We start from the raw sequence: 14,656 nt of genomic DNA, 5'->3' as shown, positions 1-14,656 counted from the left end.
TCTTTTCCTTTTCATAAGTGGATCATCAGGGGGCTCTGTATGGCTGATATTGTGGTGAAACTCCTCCCACAGCGTGATGTCAGGACCATGGTTCTGACATCACACTGTGGGAGCCTTGTTGCATTGTGGGAAATAACAGCTGTTTCCAACTGCCAAAAAAGCAAGCAGCATCTCCTTCCAGTGACATCACCTGCCAGCAGTAAAAATGTCACCATGTGATAAATGTCAGAATGTAAATCCGGGAGAGGAAAGATTTTACAATGGGCAAACACTGACTAAATAATTTATACATAATTATTGTAAAAATGAAGCACTTTTTTTTTAGAGTTCGTCTTTAAAGCAAACCTGTGAGGAGAATGAAAAAAGTTAGAAGCTTCCCTCAGTAGACGAAAAAAGTTTTGAATCAGGATGATACCATTTACTGGCTAAGGAGAAAAGGAGTAAGATTTCGACTATGAAGCCTTCCTCAGACTTGATTCCTGTATACTGACAAGATGTAGAAAACACAGCTTATATACACTAGACATTAAATGGAGATCCATTGTTCTGCAAACCTAAATAAATGTCATTGAATGCCTTACAGGATAGCAGAGCCCAAATAAATATGAGAAACAGGGGGAGCAGGCATGTGTGGTGAGCTGTCCTAATTCTCACTGCTCCCCCCCCCCGTTCTCCATTCTGCCCCCTCCGCTCCCTGTAATTGCCCTCTGGCACCCTCTTCTGGTCGGCTGGGTCGGGCATCAGTTTGTCTGCGCTGGACCGGCTGCACGCACCCTAAAGTACGCAACCGAGACCAGGAGCGTTCTGCGCATGCGCATGGCGTCATCTTGACAGTATTTTATGACGCAACCAGTTTCCTTTTTGAAATCAGTTCCAGCTCTTCTGATGTGTGGTGAGCAATGGTGGCAGGACAAGTGACATGTCTGATCTGTTCCCCCGGAACGCCCAGCTCCTGTGTAGTATCAGCACAAAGAGCTGTAAGCTGCCAGCATCAGTGCAGCTGTCAGCACACTGACTCCCATGTGACTGAAACATCCAGGCCAGGCTATTTTCAGTGGCTGTGCCCATATTGTAGTGGTGACAGGATAGCTGCAGCTTCTCATTCAGAACTCTTCTCAAACTCTGTCAGGAAAGGTTATGTATGCAGAGGCATCCCATGAAACCCAGAAACTGCCTGGAACTTGCGGTGTGGCAGACTGGACCTTGTATAAAAAAAAAGGAGGGCTTGTGGAGTAAATAAATAATTGGAAAGTCCAGCTGTGAGAGACATCTGTCATTTCCTTGGGAAACTGAAAAAGATACAAAACAGCTCAAATTACTTCTCTGCAAATAAAATATTAAAATAGCTACACTTAAAGGGAACCTGAAGCGAATAATATTATTTAAAATAAATACATGACGTAGCTGCAAATGAATATTACATACTAACCTCACCGTCAGTTCCTCTCAGAAGCTCACCATTTTCTTCTTACAGCGATCCCTTCCAGTTCTGACAATATTTTGTCAGAACTAAAATATACCAGTTGCTGTCCTACAGTCCCTATCTCGTTCGTTAAAAGTATATCGTTCGTTAAAGCAAACCTGAAACGGAAATACATACACTTATGAGATAATGAATTGTATGTGTAATACAGCTAAGAAATAGAACATTAGTTGCAAAGAAAAGTCTCATATTGTTTTCCAGTACAGGAAGAGTTAAAAAACTCCATTTGTAAAAGAGCTTATCTGAACTATTTAACCCATTTGAGTTGAATACAGTCTTGTTTTCTGAAGCACTTTATATGATCAAGAAACTGTGAGAGAAAGCTTGAGATAAGGTTTTACTGCAAGAAAGTTCAAAGTGTCATTTTTTCTGCTTTGTTTTATAGCTTAAAATTCTAAGTGTGGTTTTTAAACTGCAAATATGACAGAATGACGCAATGTTATATAAAAAAAAGCTATATAACTGAAAACAAAAATATGAGACTCTTATCTCTGCTACTAACGTTTTATTCATTATCCGTACTACACATACAATTCACTATAGCATACTTTTTTTTTGCTTCAAGTTTCATTGTCCTTAAATACTGGAGTCATAGCTGAGCTGCCACCCATACCCTCTTCCATTCGTGTCTGTGGAAAGAGGTGGTGAGGCCAGCAGGGAGAGGAATCATGGCTGAGCTACCACCCATTCCATGGCTGAAGTACCTCCTGAACCCAAGGTCCCTGTGGGGAGAACCTTGGCTCTAGACCATTGGGTTTTGGAACGTCATATGTGTTTTCAGGAAAGGGAAATAGCAGTGTTTTCTCTTGCATAAGGAAGCAGAGTGTAAAAGCTGGCAGAGTTTTGAGATCCCAGAAGTGGGCTAAGCATGGATCTGCATGTATTCTAATGACAGACACAGGGAGCTGGGATTGCCAGCAGCAGTGCTGGAAACATCAGAGGCATTGGCGGTACTGTGCTCAGTGGGGAACGCTGCTCCTCTGGTGAAGAGGAATCCTCAGACTGCATGACTTGTGATAGGAGCTGCTGGATAACAAGTCTATCACTGCGGAAAAATATTAATTATTAAACTGCTGGAATGTTTAACCTATGAAGGTGTGGATGGGATTTACAGCAATAAAAAGTCAAGGAATGCATTTCACCATGTAGGAAAGTGAGTACAGTAACAGGGCTTAAAGTCTGAAGCTACACATAAATGTTATGCGTTGGTCTGCCGAAACCATCACTATCGGTATTTCGGTCCAAGACGGTTTAAAAGGCCCCACTGGGAATTAGGATGCTGCCATGAACTGCTATTGATAATTGCAGCTATGGAGTGCCAAATGTACAATTTGGGAGTCTGGGCTCCAGAGCTTGGCATATAGCTATACTTGTGGCTTGCAGCTATAGTGCATGAGCTGTCTGCCGGGTTGAGGTGCCAGAGTTACCCGATCACATAGCTAATTAGCAGCTATCATGGAGCAGGGATGAAAATTGGCAGCTGAGTTCAGCTACTGTATCACCAAATTCTGGGTCGTAGCTGTGCACGTATTGCCGAATAACGGTATCTGCTATATTTTAAATCAACTACCGTTATCATCTGCGATGGAGAGACTCAGAAATTGTGTTAGGCAGGGCTGTGGAGTCAGAGTGGAGGAGTCGGAGCAATTTTGGTTACCTGGAGTCAAAGGTTTCATAAACTGAGAAGTCCATGGCTAAATGTATTAGAGGCAGAGGATCAGCAGGACAGCCAGGCAATCTGCATTGTTTAAAAGGATATAAATATGTCAGGCTCCATACCCTTTGCACTTCAGGTGTGCTTTAAGATTGATGACATGAGGGAGGTCTCCCTGCAGTAAAAATAGTATAGTCCACAATTGGACCATCTAGCAACATTCCTTTTTCAAGCTGAGCAGCAAGTAACTCGGTCTGTTGCTGGATTACAGCTGTATCATTCATTTTTATTATTTTTCATTAAATGAGTTTTTAACTTTTTGTTGGTGCTGACCAGTGATGATAACTATGAGTGGCTAAGTGGCTACTCATAATTGAAATTTAAATTAGATAGCTAAGGGGCGTTAATTTACCTATGGCGTCTATTGCCCGATGGGTTCCACTCGCGGTCCACGTAACGCCACTACTTCCTCCTTCTGGGTTTGAAGGAGGAAGTAGTGGAGTTATGCAGACTGCAAGTGGAACGCATCAGCTATAGGCGGCATAGGTAAGTTAACCCCCCTCCCTCTGCCGAGGACAGTGCTATCTAATTACATTTGATTACAAGTAGCTACTCACAGTTACCATCACTAGTGCTGACCCAGTTATGGCCTGGCTATTGCTAGTATCCTGTGTTGCAGGAGGACTTGATGGTCTGAGCACATCTTAGTAAGAAGTTCCCTCTGTTTAAAGGGTGTTTGTTTAATCGAACTGACTAAAATATGACACATATTTTAATATTGAATATCATTTATTTTTAAGTAAAAGGGAAGTACAGAATGGAAAAACAGAAGTGACCACAAAGAAGTGATCAGCAGATCTATATTTATATCTTATCTGTATGATGACATACATTCCAGTCACAATGTTGTACATTGGAAGCACAGTGACTAATAATGAACAAATACAATAAATGCAGATGAGAAGGAAGGGCAAGCAAAGGTCACACTTGTCATTTATTAGCCCTCAGACCTGGCATGTGGGACAGACATGCTATATGTCATTGCATATTGTATACAGGATGTGGGTTCTTCACACAGCGATCAGTATACAGCCAACGGGGATGGTCAGAAATACTGATTTGGGATTCCAATGGATGTTTGCGTTTTTTTTTTTGTTTTTTTTTTTGTTGTTGTTGTTTTTTGTGTTTGTTAATAAAGTTAGTTAATTGTAAAAATGGAAAAAAAACATTTGCGGAATCCACTATTTTTTTTGCTTACGTAAGCTATTATGCAGAATCCACGTTTCCACTGTAAACTTCTGCGTTGTCTGATTGGCCTAATACTTGTGATTGGTCTAAAATTTCCACGGTATTCCAATTTTCCATAGTACAATACTGATTCTCACATTGGTCTAATACTTCCGAGTCTTGTGATTGGCCTAGAATGTCCTAATGTCCTATATAATTAATATAATAATAATTATAACACTTTAACGCCTCATGCAAATTGCTTTAAATTTAAAAAGAACACTTTCAAAAGGCCATTATCTAGGGCAGTGGTCCTCAAACTAAGGCCCGCGGGCCGAATGTGGCCCCCTGAAGCTTTTTACCGGTCCTCCATGCACAAAATGTATTACTTATAGATGCGGCAGCAGTGCTGGCACCATGTTTCCACATGAAAGCCAGTAAGAAGTCATTCGCTGGCTTCCAATCCAATTCCACATTAGGTGGCACTGATGGCAGATTGTCACCTGGGTATGCTTCACTGTCTGGTGCGCAAAAACATTGTGGTGGTGGTGGTGGGGGGGTTGTGTGGTCAGAGGTAATATAAATACAGTTTGTGCACGTGCCTGGATAGGGGTGGATAATTTGCAGTCCTTGCAATTACTGGGGGAAGAGGGTTGTTTTGAGGGGACTTTTGAAAAGATGTATTTTGAACACTGATTGCTTTGCGTGTGGGGATGGTGTTTCAGGTGCTGTTTATGCTACCTAGGTTCAATGTAATGTTTTTCTACATCAAAACGTTTGGTGACCCCTGATCTGGGGGGGGGGGGGGGGAGATTAAAAAAAATGGAAATTTGTGGTGTGGTTTTTGAAGGCAATATGATTATGCAGCTGCTTAAAGGTAACCCAAAGTGAGAGGGATATGGAAGCTGCCATATTTAGTTTCTTGTAAACAATGCTAGTTGCCTGGCAGCCCTGTTGATCTTCTGACATAAGTAGTGTCTGAGTCAAAACCCTGGAATAAGCATACAGTAGTTGGAGTCAGCTGAGTTAGAGTTCCTGGTCTACATATGCTTGTTTAGGGTCTATTGCTAAAAGTATTAGACACACAGGATCAGGAGGGCTGCCAGGCAACTGGTATTGTTTAAAAGGAAATAAATACGGCAGCCTCCATATCTCTTACCTCGGGTTCCCTTTAAAAGTGTTCTTTTTTAATTCAAAGTAAGATTTGTTCTGATGCAATAGATGTTTTTGTTTTTTATTTTTTACATTTCTGAATGCTATACTGTAGCTTCAACTCCACATTTGGCTGCTGAGCTCAGGTAGAACTATTACAAAGATTTCTGATCAGATCTTTTCATTGTCTGAATGATCTGATCAGTGGTTCACAGAAATTATCTGATACGATCGTTCACTGAAAAATCACACTGTAGAATCAAGGTTGCATCACTAGTGGTCAACTTTACACCTGTAAAAGCCATTAACTTTCATCTGTACTGAGAGTAAAAATTACTCTAAAGGCTCATACACACATCAGACCATAGTCTTTGGAAAATGAAAGATCACAGACCAATTTTACCCCTTTCCATGTAGTATGAGAGCCATACTCTACACAGTCTATTCTATGGAGCTGAACTCCCCATCAGACAGAAATCTTTGCAAGATGCTGCACACAAAGATGCTGTACACATGCCAGATCAGTATCTGCAAAAGATCAGTTCCTGCAAAATGCATTCATAGTCTATGATATCTGCAGATCCTCATACACACCTTGTTTAACAGACATTCATCTGCAGATCAGATCCACCAGGATGGATTTTCAGATCTGCAGATGATTGTCTGATCTGCAGATCAATGTCAGTTAAACAAGGTGTGTATGATGATCTGCAGATATCATAGACTATGAATGTAATTTGCAGGAACGGATCTTTGGCAGGAACAGATCTTTTGCAGATACTGATCTTTTGTGTCTGTACAGCATCTGTGTGTGCAGCATCTTGCAAAGATTTCTGTCTGATGGGGAGTTCAGCTCAATAGAATAGACTGTTTAGGTATGGCTCTCATACTACATGGAAGGGGGTAAAATTGGTCTGTTATATAGTTACATAGTTATTTTGGTTGAAAAAAGACATACGTCCATCGAGTTCAACCAGTACAAAGTACAACTCCAGCCTGCTCCCTCACATATCCCTGTTGATCCAGGGGAAGGCGAAAAAACCCTTACGAGGCATGGTCCAGTTAGCCCCAAAAGGGAAAAATTCCTTCCCGACTCCAGATGGCAATCAGATAAAATCCCTGGATCAACATCATTAGGCATAACCTAGTAATTGTAGCCATGGATGTCTTTCAACGCAAGGAAAGCATCTAAGCCCCCTTTAAATGCAGGTATAGAGTTTGCCATAACGACTTCCTGTGGCAATGCATTCCACATCTTAATCACTCTTACTGTAAAGAACCCTTTCCTAAAAAAATGGCTAAAACGTTTTTCCTCCATGCGCAGATCATGTCCTCTAGTCCTTTGAGAAGGCCTAGGGACAAAAAGCTCATCCGCCAAGCTATTATATTGCCCTCTGATGTATTTATACATGTTAATTAGATCTTCTCTAAGGCGTCTTTTCTCTAGACTAAATAAACCCAGTTTATCTAACCTTTCTTGGAAAGTGAGACCTTTTATCCCACGTATCAATTTTGTAGCTCGTCTCTGCACCTGCTCTAAAACTGCAATATCTTTTTTGTAATGTGGTGCCCAGATCTTTCATTTTTTGTAATGTGGTGCCCAGATCTTTCATTTTTTGTAATGTGGTGCCCTGTGATCTTTCATTTTCCAAAGACTATAGTCTGATGTGTGTATGTGGCCTAAGAGTACACTTGAAGTAAGAGTGATATAAAGGCTGCCATATTTATTTCCTTTTAAACAATACCAGTTGCCTGGCAGTCTTGCTGATCATTCTGCCGGCAGTACACTAGAATACCCATATAGTAAATTCCAAGGGACTGGGAAAACTAGTTTACTATACTGTATCAGAACTTGTCATACTTAAAGGGAAGGTTCAGGGACAGTTGGTAAAAAATAAAAATCCGAATCCACTTACCTGGGGCTTCCTCCAGCCCGTGGCAGGCAGGAGGTGCCCTCGGCGCCGCTCCGCAGGCTCCCGGTGGTCTCCGGTGGCCGACCCGACCTGGCCAGGCCGGCGGCCAGGTCGGGCCTCTTCTGCGCTCCATTGTGCGTTCCACGCCGGCACGCTGACGTCATCGGACGTCCTCCGGGCTGTACTGCGCAGGCTCAGTAGTTCTGGAGGAAGCCCCAGGTAAGTGGATTCGGATTTTTATTTTTTACCAACTGTCCCTGAACCTTCCCTTTAAGCCCATGAAGTACACTATAATACTGTATCTTAAAGGGGCACTATGACGAAAAATTGTAAAATTTAAAATATGTGCAAACAAATAAGAAGTACGTTTTTTCCGGAGTAAAATGAGCCATACATTACTTTTCTAAAAGAAGTGACAGGTTTTGGACTAGCTCATCTCTGCATGGGGGGATTCTCAGGGACTTATTTATTTTCAAAAGCACTTAGTGAATGGCAGTTGCTCTGTCCAACTGCAAAAAAAACTATGTAGTGAGCAGGGAAGCTGGCCAGCATCATTGTTTAAAGCCTTTTCAGGGAATGTCTTTATAAAGAATAAAAGCCTTGCTGAGAATGCCGTATGGAGAGATGGACTAGTCCAAAACCTGTCGCTTCTGTTAGATTTCTACTACCTACTGTAAGTGACAGCAACATAGGAGAGAAGTAATTTATGGCTCATTTTACTCTGGAAAAAATGTACTTCTTATTTGTCTGTTTGCACATATTTTACATTTTACAATTTTTCTCCATAGTGCCCCGTTAATTCTGTCAATAATCGATAGTCATTTTTTCTTTTCAATGCTTCAGCAAGTGAGCACAGACTAAGCTAGATGAAAATGCACAGGGCTTAATATGCAGGTATTTGCATGCAATAATCGTGCCACAGCTTGCCAGAGGCGTAGCTAGGGTTGTGAACGCCCGGGGACATAGACAGTTTTTGCGCCCCCCCCCCTCCCTCCGAAGAAAATGAGTGTGGTCACGAATGCCACCATGTAGATAGCCAGAGAGCCCGTTTAGGTAGCCAGTGATCACCCTCCCTTCAGGGAGACAGAGAGTTATTTTGGTTGAAAAAAAGCATGAAGTTCAACCAAAAAATAAAGTACAACACTGGCCTTCCCACCTCCTTTAGGTAGCTGCAGAGTCCCCCCCCCCTTTGGGTAGCCAGAGAGTCCCTCTATATCCATATAGTGGGGGCGGTGGGGAGAGCAAACACAGCAAGAGCTGTTACACTCACCTCACCTCTCGAGTTGTAGCAGCTCAGAGGGAGATGTAATTAGATTGTGAGCTCCTCTGAGCACAGTCAGTGACATGACTATGTACTCTGTAAAGTGCTGCAGAAGATGCCAGTGTGCTATATAAATGTACATAATAATAATAAGATAGGACATTAGACTATGACCATGGTAGGATTAGATTGTGAGCTCCTTGAGGACAGTCAGTGACATGAATATATACTCTGTAAAGTGCTGCAGGAGATGTCAGTGCTATATAAATGCATACTAATAATATGATGGGACATTAGGACATGACTATGGTGTGTATTAGAGTATGAGCTCCTCTGAGGACAGTCAGTGACATGACTATGTACACAGCCAGGGCTGTGCACGTGCAGTGGCCCACGATTGGTCTAATGGGCAAGCCTTTGGAGGAGCACAACATAACGGACAAGGAGGAAACCCAGGGACCTGTTAAGCTACGAGGGAATGCAAGAAGCCCTAGGTAAGTAACAATTTTTCCCCCTGTCTCAGGTACACTTAGACCTGAAACCCACTAGGAGCGATTTTCGGAGGGTTTTGCGATTTGAAAAATACTCTTGCTAATGTAATGCTATGGGTGTGATCCCACTTGAGCGATGTGATCCCTCATAGCATTGCATTAGTTAGAGCTTTTTCAAATCGCTCCTAGTGGGGTTCTGGTCTAAGGCTTTAGACGCACTATGAGTGCTTTCTGAGTGCTTTTCTGACCATCAGAGCCTTCTGAGTGTTTTTTTTTTTAAATGGTCCCATTAACTTGCATTAAAATCGCAGTGAAATTGCTGCAATCGCTATTTTTAAAAAAAATGTCAATCGTGGCAATTTTCCTGCGATTTTAATGCAAGTCAATTGGAGCATTTTTAATAAAACGTTCAGAAAGCTCTGATGGTCAGCAAAGCACTCGGAAAGTGCTCATAGTGCTTCTACAGCCTTCAAAGGAAACCTAAGATAAAGTAAGTACAGTATTGCCCCCTGTAATCCATCTGCTTGATCGCTGTCCTACTGATCCTCTCCGTTTTCTCCTGCAATGGAATCTGCGACCCAGCCCAGTCATGTGCCACTGCGCATGTGCAGTCCCGGGCAGGCAAGGCACACACTCCAATCGACACCCCATGGCTGGCTGCATTCTGCGCAAGAGATGTTATAGTCTTAGCGAATTGTGTATGTGCAGAATGCTCCTGATTACAGGAGTGAGAATGGTCTTGGCAGGGCTGTGCATGCGCAGTGAAGTGCGACTGGGCCAGTTGGGAAATTTAGCATGCTAAACCACGGGAGAATGGCGATCCACCAGATGAACTACAGGGGGCTGTAGGAAGCTCCTCGGCTGTGGCTACTGTACAGAGTAGAAGTGTGATCTCGCAGGGTGTGGAGTGAACAGAGGCAGAGCAAGATTATTAGAGGGCCACAGCATGACAGCAGAGGGGACCCCAGTAAAAAAAAAAAAGAGGATGGGGACAGGTAAAAGCCCCCCAGATATGGATACTTTCAGACTTGTTTAAAGGGGGGGGGAGGGAAACACAGTTAACAACATAATTTACTACTCACAGCCTGCAGCCTTTTTCTCCCCATCCGGCATCCACCACCACACACCATCAAACACCCTGGAGGCAATCGCTGTGCCGAGTGGAACTCTTTTTTTTCAGGGGGGAGGAAGAGGGTCTCTATCTGTGCGGCACCTGCTTGCTGGGGTTCTCTTCCAAAGATCAGACCCAGCGGCAGCCGCACCGCACGACCTCAGACCTCCCCATCCACTTTACTTTCCTCGCTGGGCTTACGGGGCTGGCTGACGTCACATGACTTTAAATGACAGCGGGCAAAGCGATGCGGCTGGCTGCTGCCCGCTGTCTTTGAAGCTGCTTCCACTTGAAGCTAAAATCACTGGAGGCGCTCAGGAGAGCCTGCATGCTGGATGTTGCTGGCTTTCTTCAGCCTCACACTGCCCCGCTCGCATCTGCCGGCATCCGCTCCAGTCCACACTCGCAGCAGCAGCAGGGCACCCGACCTGGCTGTCCCTCCCTGCCTGGTCGGCTCCTCCTCACTCCTGTCACCCAGCCAGCAATGAATAAATGGGGCTGGCTCTCTGCCGCTCTGCGCAGCGTTCCACTGCTATGGACGCTGCGTGGGCCGGCGGCGGTGCGGCGACGTGTGACGTCACTGGAGACGTCACTGACCAAATAGCGAGATCCCGGCCCGGCGAGCTACTGAGGGGGAAAAAAAAATAGGACACGGCTGGGCGCCCTTAGGGACCCAGCGCCCGGGGGCATATGTCCTACCCCGACCCCCCCCCCCCCCCCCAAGCTACGCACCTGCAGCTTGCACAGGAAGCATAGGTCTCACTAGGTAATGCAGGTACAGTACTGATAGTGTGCTCTTCTGTTCACATCTCTGTGCAGCAGCAGCAGCATACTGGCAAGTCACAGATAACAGGCAATTCTCACAGTAATCAGGCAGCAGCTTACACAGGAAGCCTAGGTCTCACTGGCTGGTGTTTTTGAGGTAATCCACACAGGCCCAAAATAGTGTGCAGATAGTGAGCAGGCAACAAGTGGCTGCCAGCCTGCCCACCGACCAGAGCTCATAGGTCTCCGACTGATGTATGATGCATGTGCCCGCCCATTTCCACTATAGCCGAATGCAAAAAAACCACAGGGGCCAAAAAAAAAGGTTTACTATAGCAGAAGTTCTATTATTTCAGGGTTTATTGTACCAGATATTACTCCCATCTACTTATATTGGTGCTTGGCCCGGGACCTGAACATTAATTTACTATACCTGAATGTTTACTATATATGAGTTTACTATAACGGGAGTATACTTTAGTATCTGGATCACATGCCTAAAACATGAGGCTAATTCAGTCAAACGTCAGTCAAATATCTGATCTGCATGCTTGCTCAGGGTCCATGAATAAAAAAGCATTAGAGGCAGAGGATCAGCAGGACAGCCAGGCAATGTGCATTGTTTAAAATGAAATAAATACGGTATGTCAGCCTCCATAGCCTTCTCACTTCAGGTGTCCTTTAAAGATGGTCTCATTTTGTTTTTTGAATACTTACATATATGATCATCTTTCTTTTGACAGCTGTTGATCCAGCATCATTTCTGTCTTCCTACGAAATTATAATACCCCAGAAGGTTTCTCGGCTAAGAAGAGATGTGTCCGGCTCCGTCACAGAGGTAAATCTCTTCATGTGTGTACATTATTGATAACCTCATACAGAACAGGACATTTGTCAGCTGCACTACATTTGCTTGTATTGTGGATTCTTAAACCGGTTCCGAACCTTGCTAATTGAAATCTACGCTCTGGAACCTGTTATCCCTGCCAGGGCGTAGATTTCAATTACTACACCGCATGCTACTGCTGATTAGGCCGTTCTCTCGACCTGCTGTTGCTATGATAGCTGAGCTCCGTGAACTGTGAAATATAATTCTCCTTATTCTATAGCTAAAAATATGTTTGCCGCCTATTAATGTAATGAATACTAAATTGCCCCAGTTAAGTGCCCCAATTTCATAGTATAGCCGCAGTTTATAATGGTGCTTATGGAGTGCCCTAGTATTATCGCAATTGCAGTGGATTGGGGGGGGTTGTTTAACCCTTTCTGGACCAGCACCCTCTGCCCCCTTAAGGACCAGAGGGTGCTGGTCCCGTAAATCGCCGCTTCCCGACGAATCGCCGCAATGATCCGCCGCTCCCGACGAACACGCCGCTCTGTCTCGCCGCAGGTTGCTCTCTCTGCCGTCGCTATGACGGCAGAGCGCTGTGCGCCGGTCAGGAGCCGCTTTCATTGGCTCCTGACCCTGTCACTCCATGTAAGCCAATGAGAGCGGCTTACAGTAATGACAGGGCCAGGAGCCAATGAAAACTGCTCCTGCCCGGCTCACAGTGCTCTGCCGTCATAGAGGCGGCAGGGCAGCAACGAGCGGTGGGGGCAGAGCGGACCGAGCGGCGGAGACGGGCAAGGGCGTGCGGTCAATGGGACGTAGAGTTTACGTCCTGTCAGGACCGCAGCGCCCCCTGCCCGATGTAGATTCGCACTCGCTCGGTCCGCAGGTAGTTAAGGTTACGCATGAGGGGTGTTTTTGTGGGTTAGACTTGGGGGGTATTTTTGAGGGTCGGGCATGGGGGCACGGTTAAGGGTAGGCATTGATGAGGAAGGGTTCTGTGTGAGAATAGTGTTTAGTTTCACTGTTCTTCTCAGAATTTTTTTCCAGCCGGGTGGTATGAAGAAGTAGCCTGGTGAGGTGCGCTGGGGGGAATGCAGGGTCAGCGCAACCCTGCTTACAGCATGAGGAGGATGGGGAGGCGGAGCTGATGACAGCCGGGTGCTCCCCAAAATTAGCCAGGTGGAGCTCACGGCTAAAAGAGCCTGAGGAGAACACTGATTAAGTTGCGATATTTTACTATGATAATTTACACTTTTAAAGCGTAGAATATTGGACAATTTACAGAGATTTTACTAGTTAAAATTGGGCACTCAAATTTCCTTGCGCCCCTTTTTCATGCACGTGATTCGAGTGTTCAGTGAAAACAATAAAGCAAACCTGACCTTTGAAATAATTCATTGTTTGTTCCAGTGATCTAATTTAGTTCATGAGCCCTTATGGATGAGCTGAATATGGATCCTTTTATCACAACCATTTCTTGTTTTGCAGGGCTTATCGTACGTCATCCATGCCGGAGGCCAGGAGCACGTCTTGCATCTTCAGCAGAACAGGTATCCCTTTTCTCTTTACTTACTGCTAGCCGTAATCCTCGGCCGCTAATTAGAGGAAAGCTTTCACTTCAGATCCTGTCACCAGATTATCTGCAGTAACATGGATAAGTCCACATGCTAGTCTATTCTTGTGAGAAAGCGCGGAAGAGCCGCTGCCATGAGCCAGCGGCGGGCGGCTCTTTTTCCCGCGCACAGTGGCCACACACACGGAGAGGCAGCCGCCTCCTCTCAGCATGAGGTGGCTGTCTCCGTGCAAGGTTGTGCGGAGCGCGGGGAAACCGCCGCGTTGGACGCAGCGGTTAGCGCGCATACCCCCGCTGCGGAGGTACCGCAGAGCGGGGCTGGTGTGGCTGGGACATGTAGTCCCTCTAGATTTAGAGTGACGCGCACTCAGGCATGGTTTATATGACAGCCAGAGGTAGTCAGCTGACCAGGCTGGTCAGCTGACTCTGGCTTCACCTCTCATTGGTCCAGCACTGTGGGAGGTGCTGGAGAGGGATATGTGTACATATACTGCTGGCTGGTCATTCCTCGGGTGTCTGGCGTTGCGATCACATATGTGGGAGCACCCAGATCCGTAGTCAGATCCGCAAGTGTGCCGGGACCAGCTGGAGCTGTAATCCTACACTTAGCTAGATTCTGTTGATAGCTAAAGTACTAGTTTGATTGTGATTATCTGTTATGACCTATTGCCTGCTCGACTATCCTCCTGAACTCTGATCTTGTACCTCGATATTTCTGATACTCTGTTGCCGAACCCCGGCTCGTACCTTGACTCTGCTTCTGTCTCCTGATTTTGTACCTCGATATATCTGATACCCCGTTGCCGAACTCTGCCTGTACCTAGACCCCGCCTCTGCCTCCTGATCTTGTACTTTATCTGTCCGTGTGTGTACGACCTGGTTTGTCCGACCCCGAGAACCGACCTCACTATTGGAGGCGGTTCCCCGTCCTGTCAGTGGCACCTCCTCCTGAGTGTCACTTTCAGACAATCTTTCCTACTGTCGGTCTGACTCCTCCCGTCTTGGAGAGCTCAGGTCTGCGGAAGGAATCTGCGTTGTACTTCTGACTGCGCTGAGGCTTGTCCTCAAAGTGTTACTGTTACACCAAAACACTACACTCTACTCAGGTGAACAGAGGTTAGCTTGTATATCGAATTATCGGTGATACTGCAGATCACTTATAATCTGGTATACGTCTGTATTCCCCGTGATACT

The 14,656-nt window shown here is 45.2% G+C and overlaps 1 protein-coding gene across 1 annotated transcript in view; it reads left to right on the top strand.

The window, feature by feature from the left end:
- Positions 1-14,656, top strand: part of ADAM9 (ADAM metallopeptidase domain 9) — a 153,935-nt gene that overhangs the window by 40,604 nt on the left and 98,675 nt on the right. Inside the window, exons 2-3 of the mRNA XM_068274597.1 lie at positions 11,801-11,895; positions 13,378-13,439. Coding sequence (XP_068130698.1) covers positions 11,801-11,895; positions 13,378-13,439 — 157 coding nt within the window. The remainder of the gene's footprint in view (positions 1-11,800; positions 11,896-13,377; positions 13,440-14,656) is intronic.

The sequence above is a fragment of the Hyperolius riggenbachi genome, chromosome 3, assembly GCF_040937935.1.
Source record: "Hyperolius riggenbachi isolate aHypRig1 chromosome 3, aHypRig1.pri, whole genome shotgun sequence".
Classification (NCBI taxonomy): domain Eukaryota; kingdom Metazoa; phylum Chordata; class Amphibia; order Anura; family Hyperoliidae; genus Hyperolius; species Hyperolius riggenbachi.
Note: the sequence above shows the minus strand (reverse complement) of the source record. Positions and strands in the feature narration are given on the sequence as shown.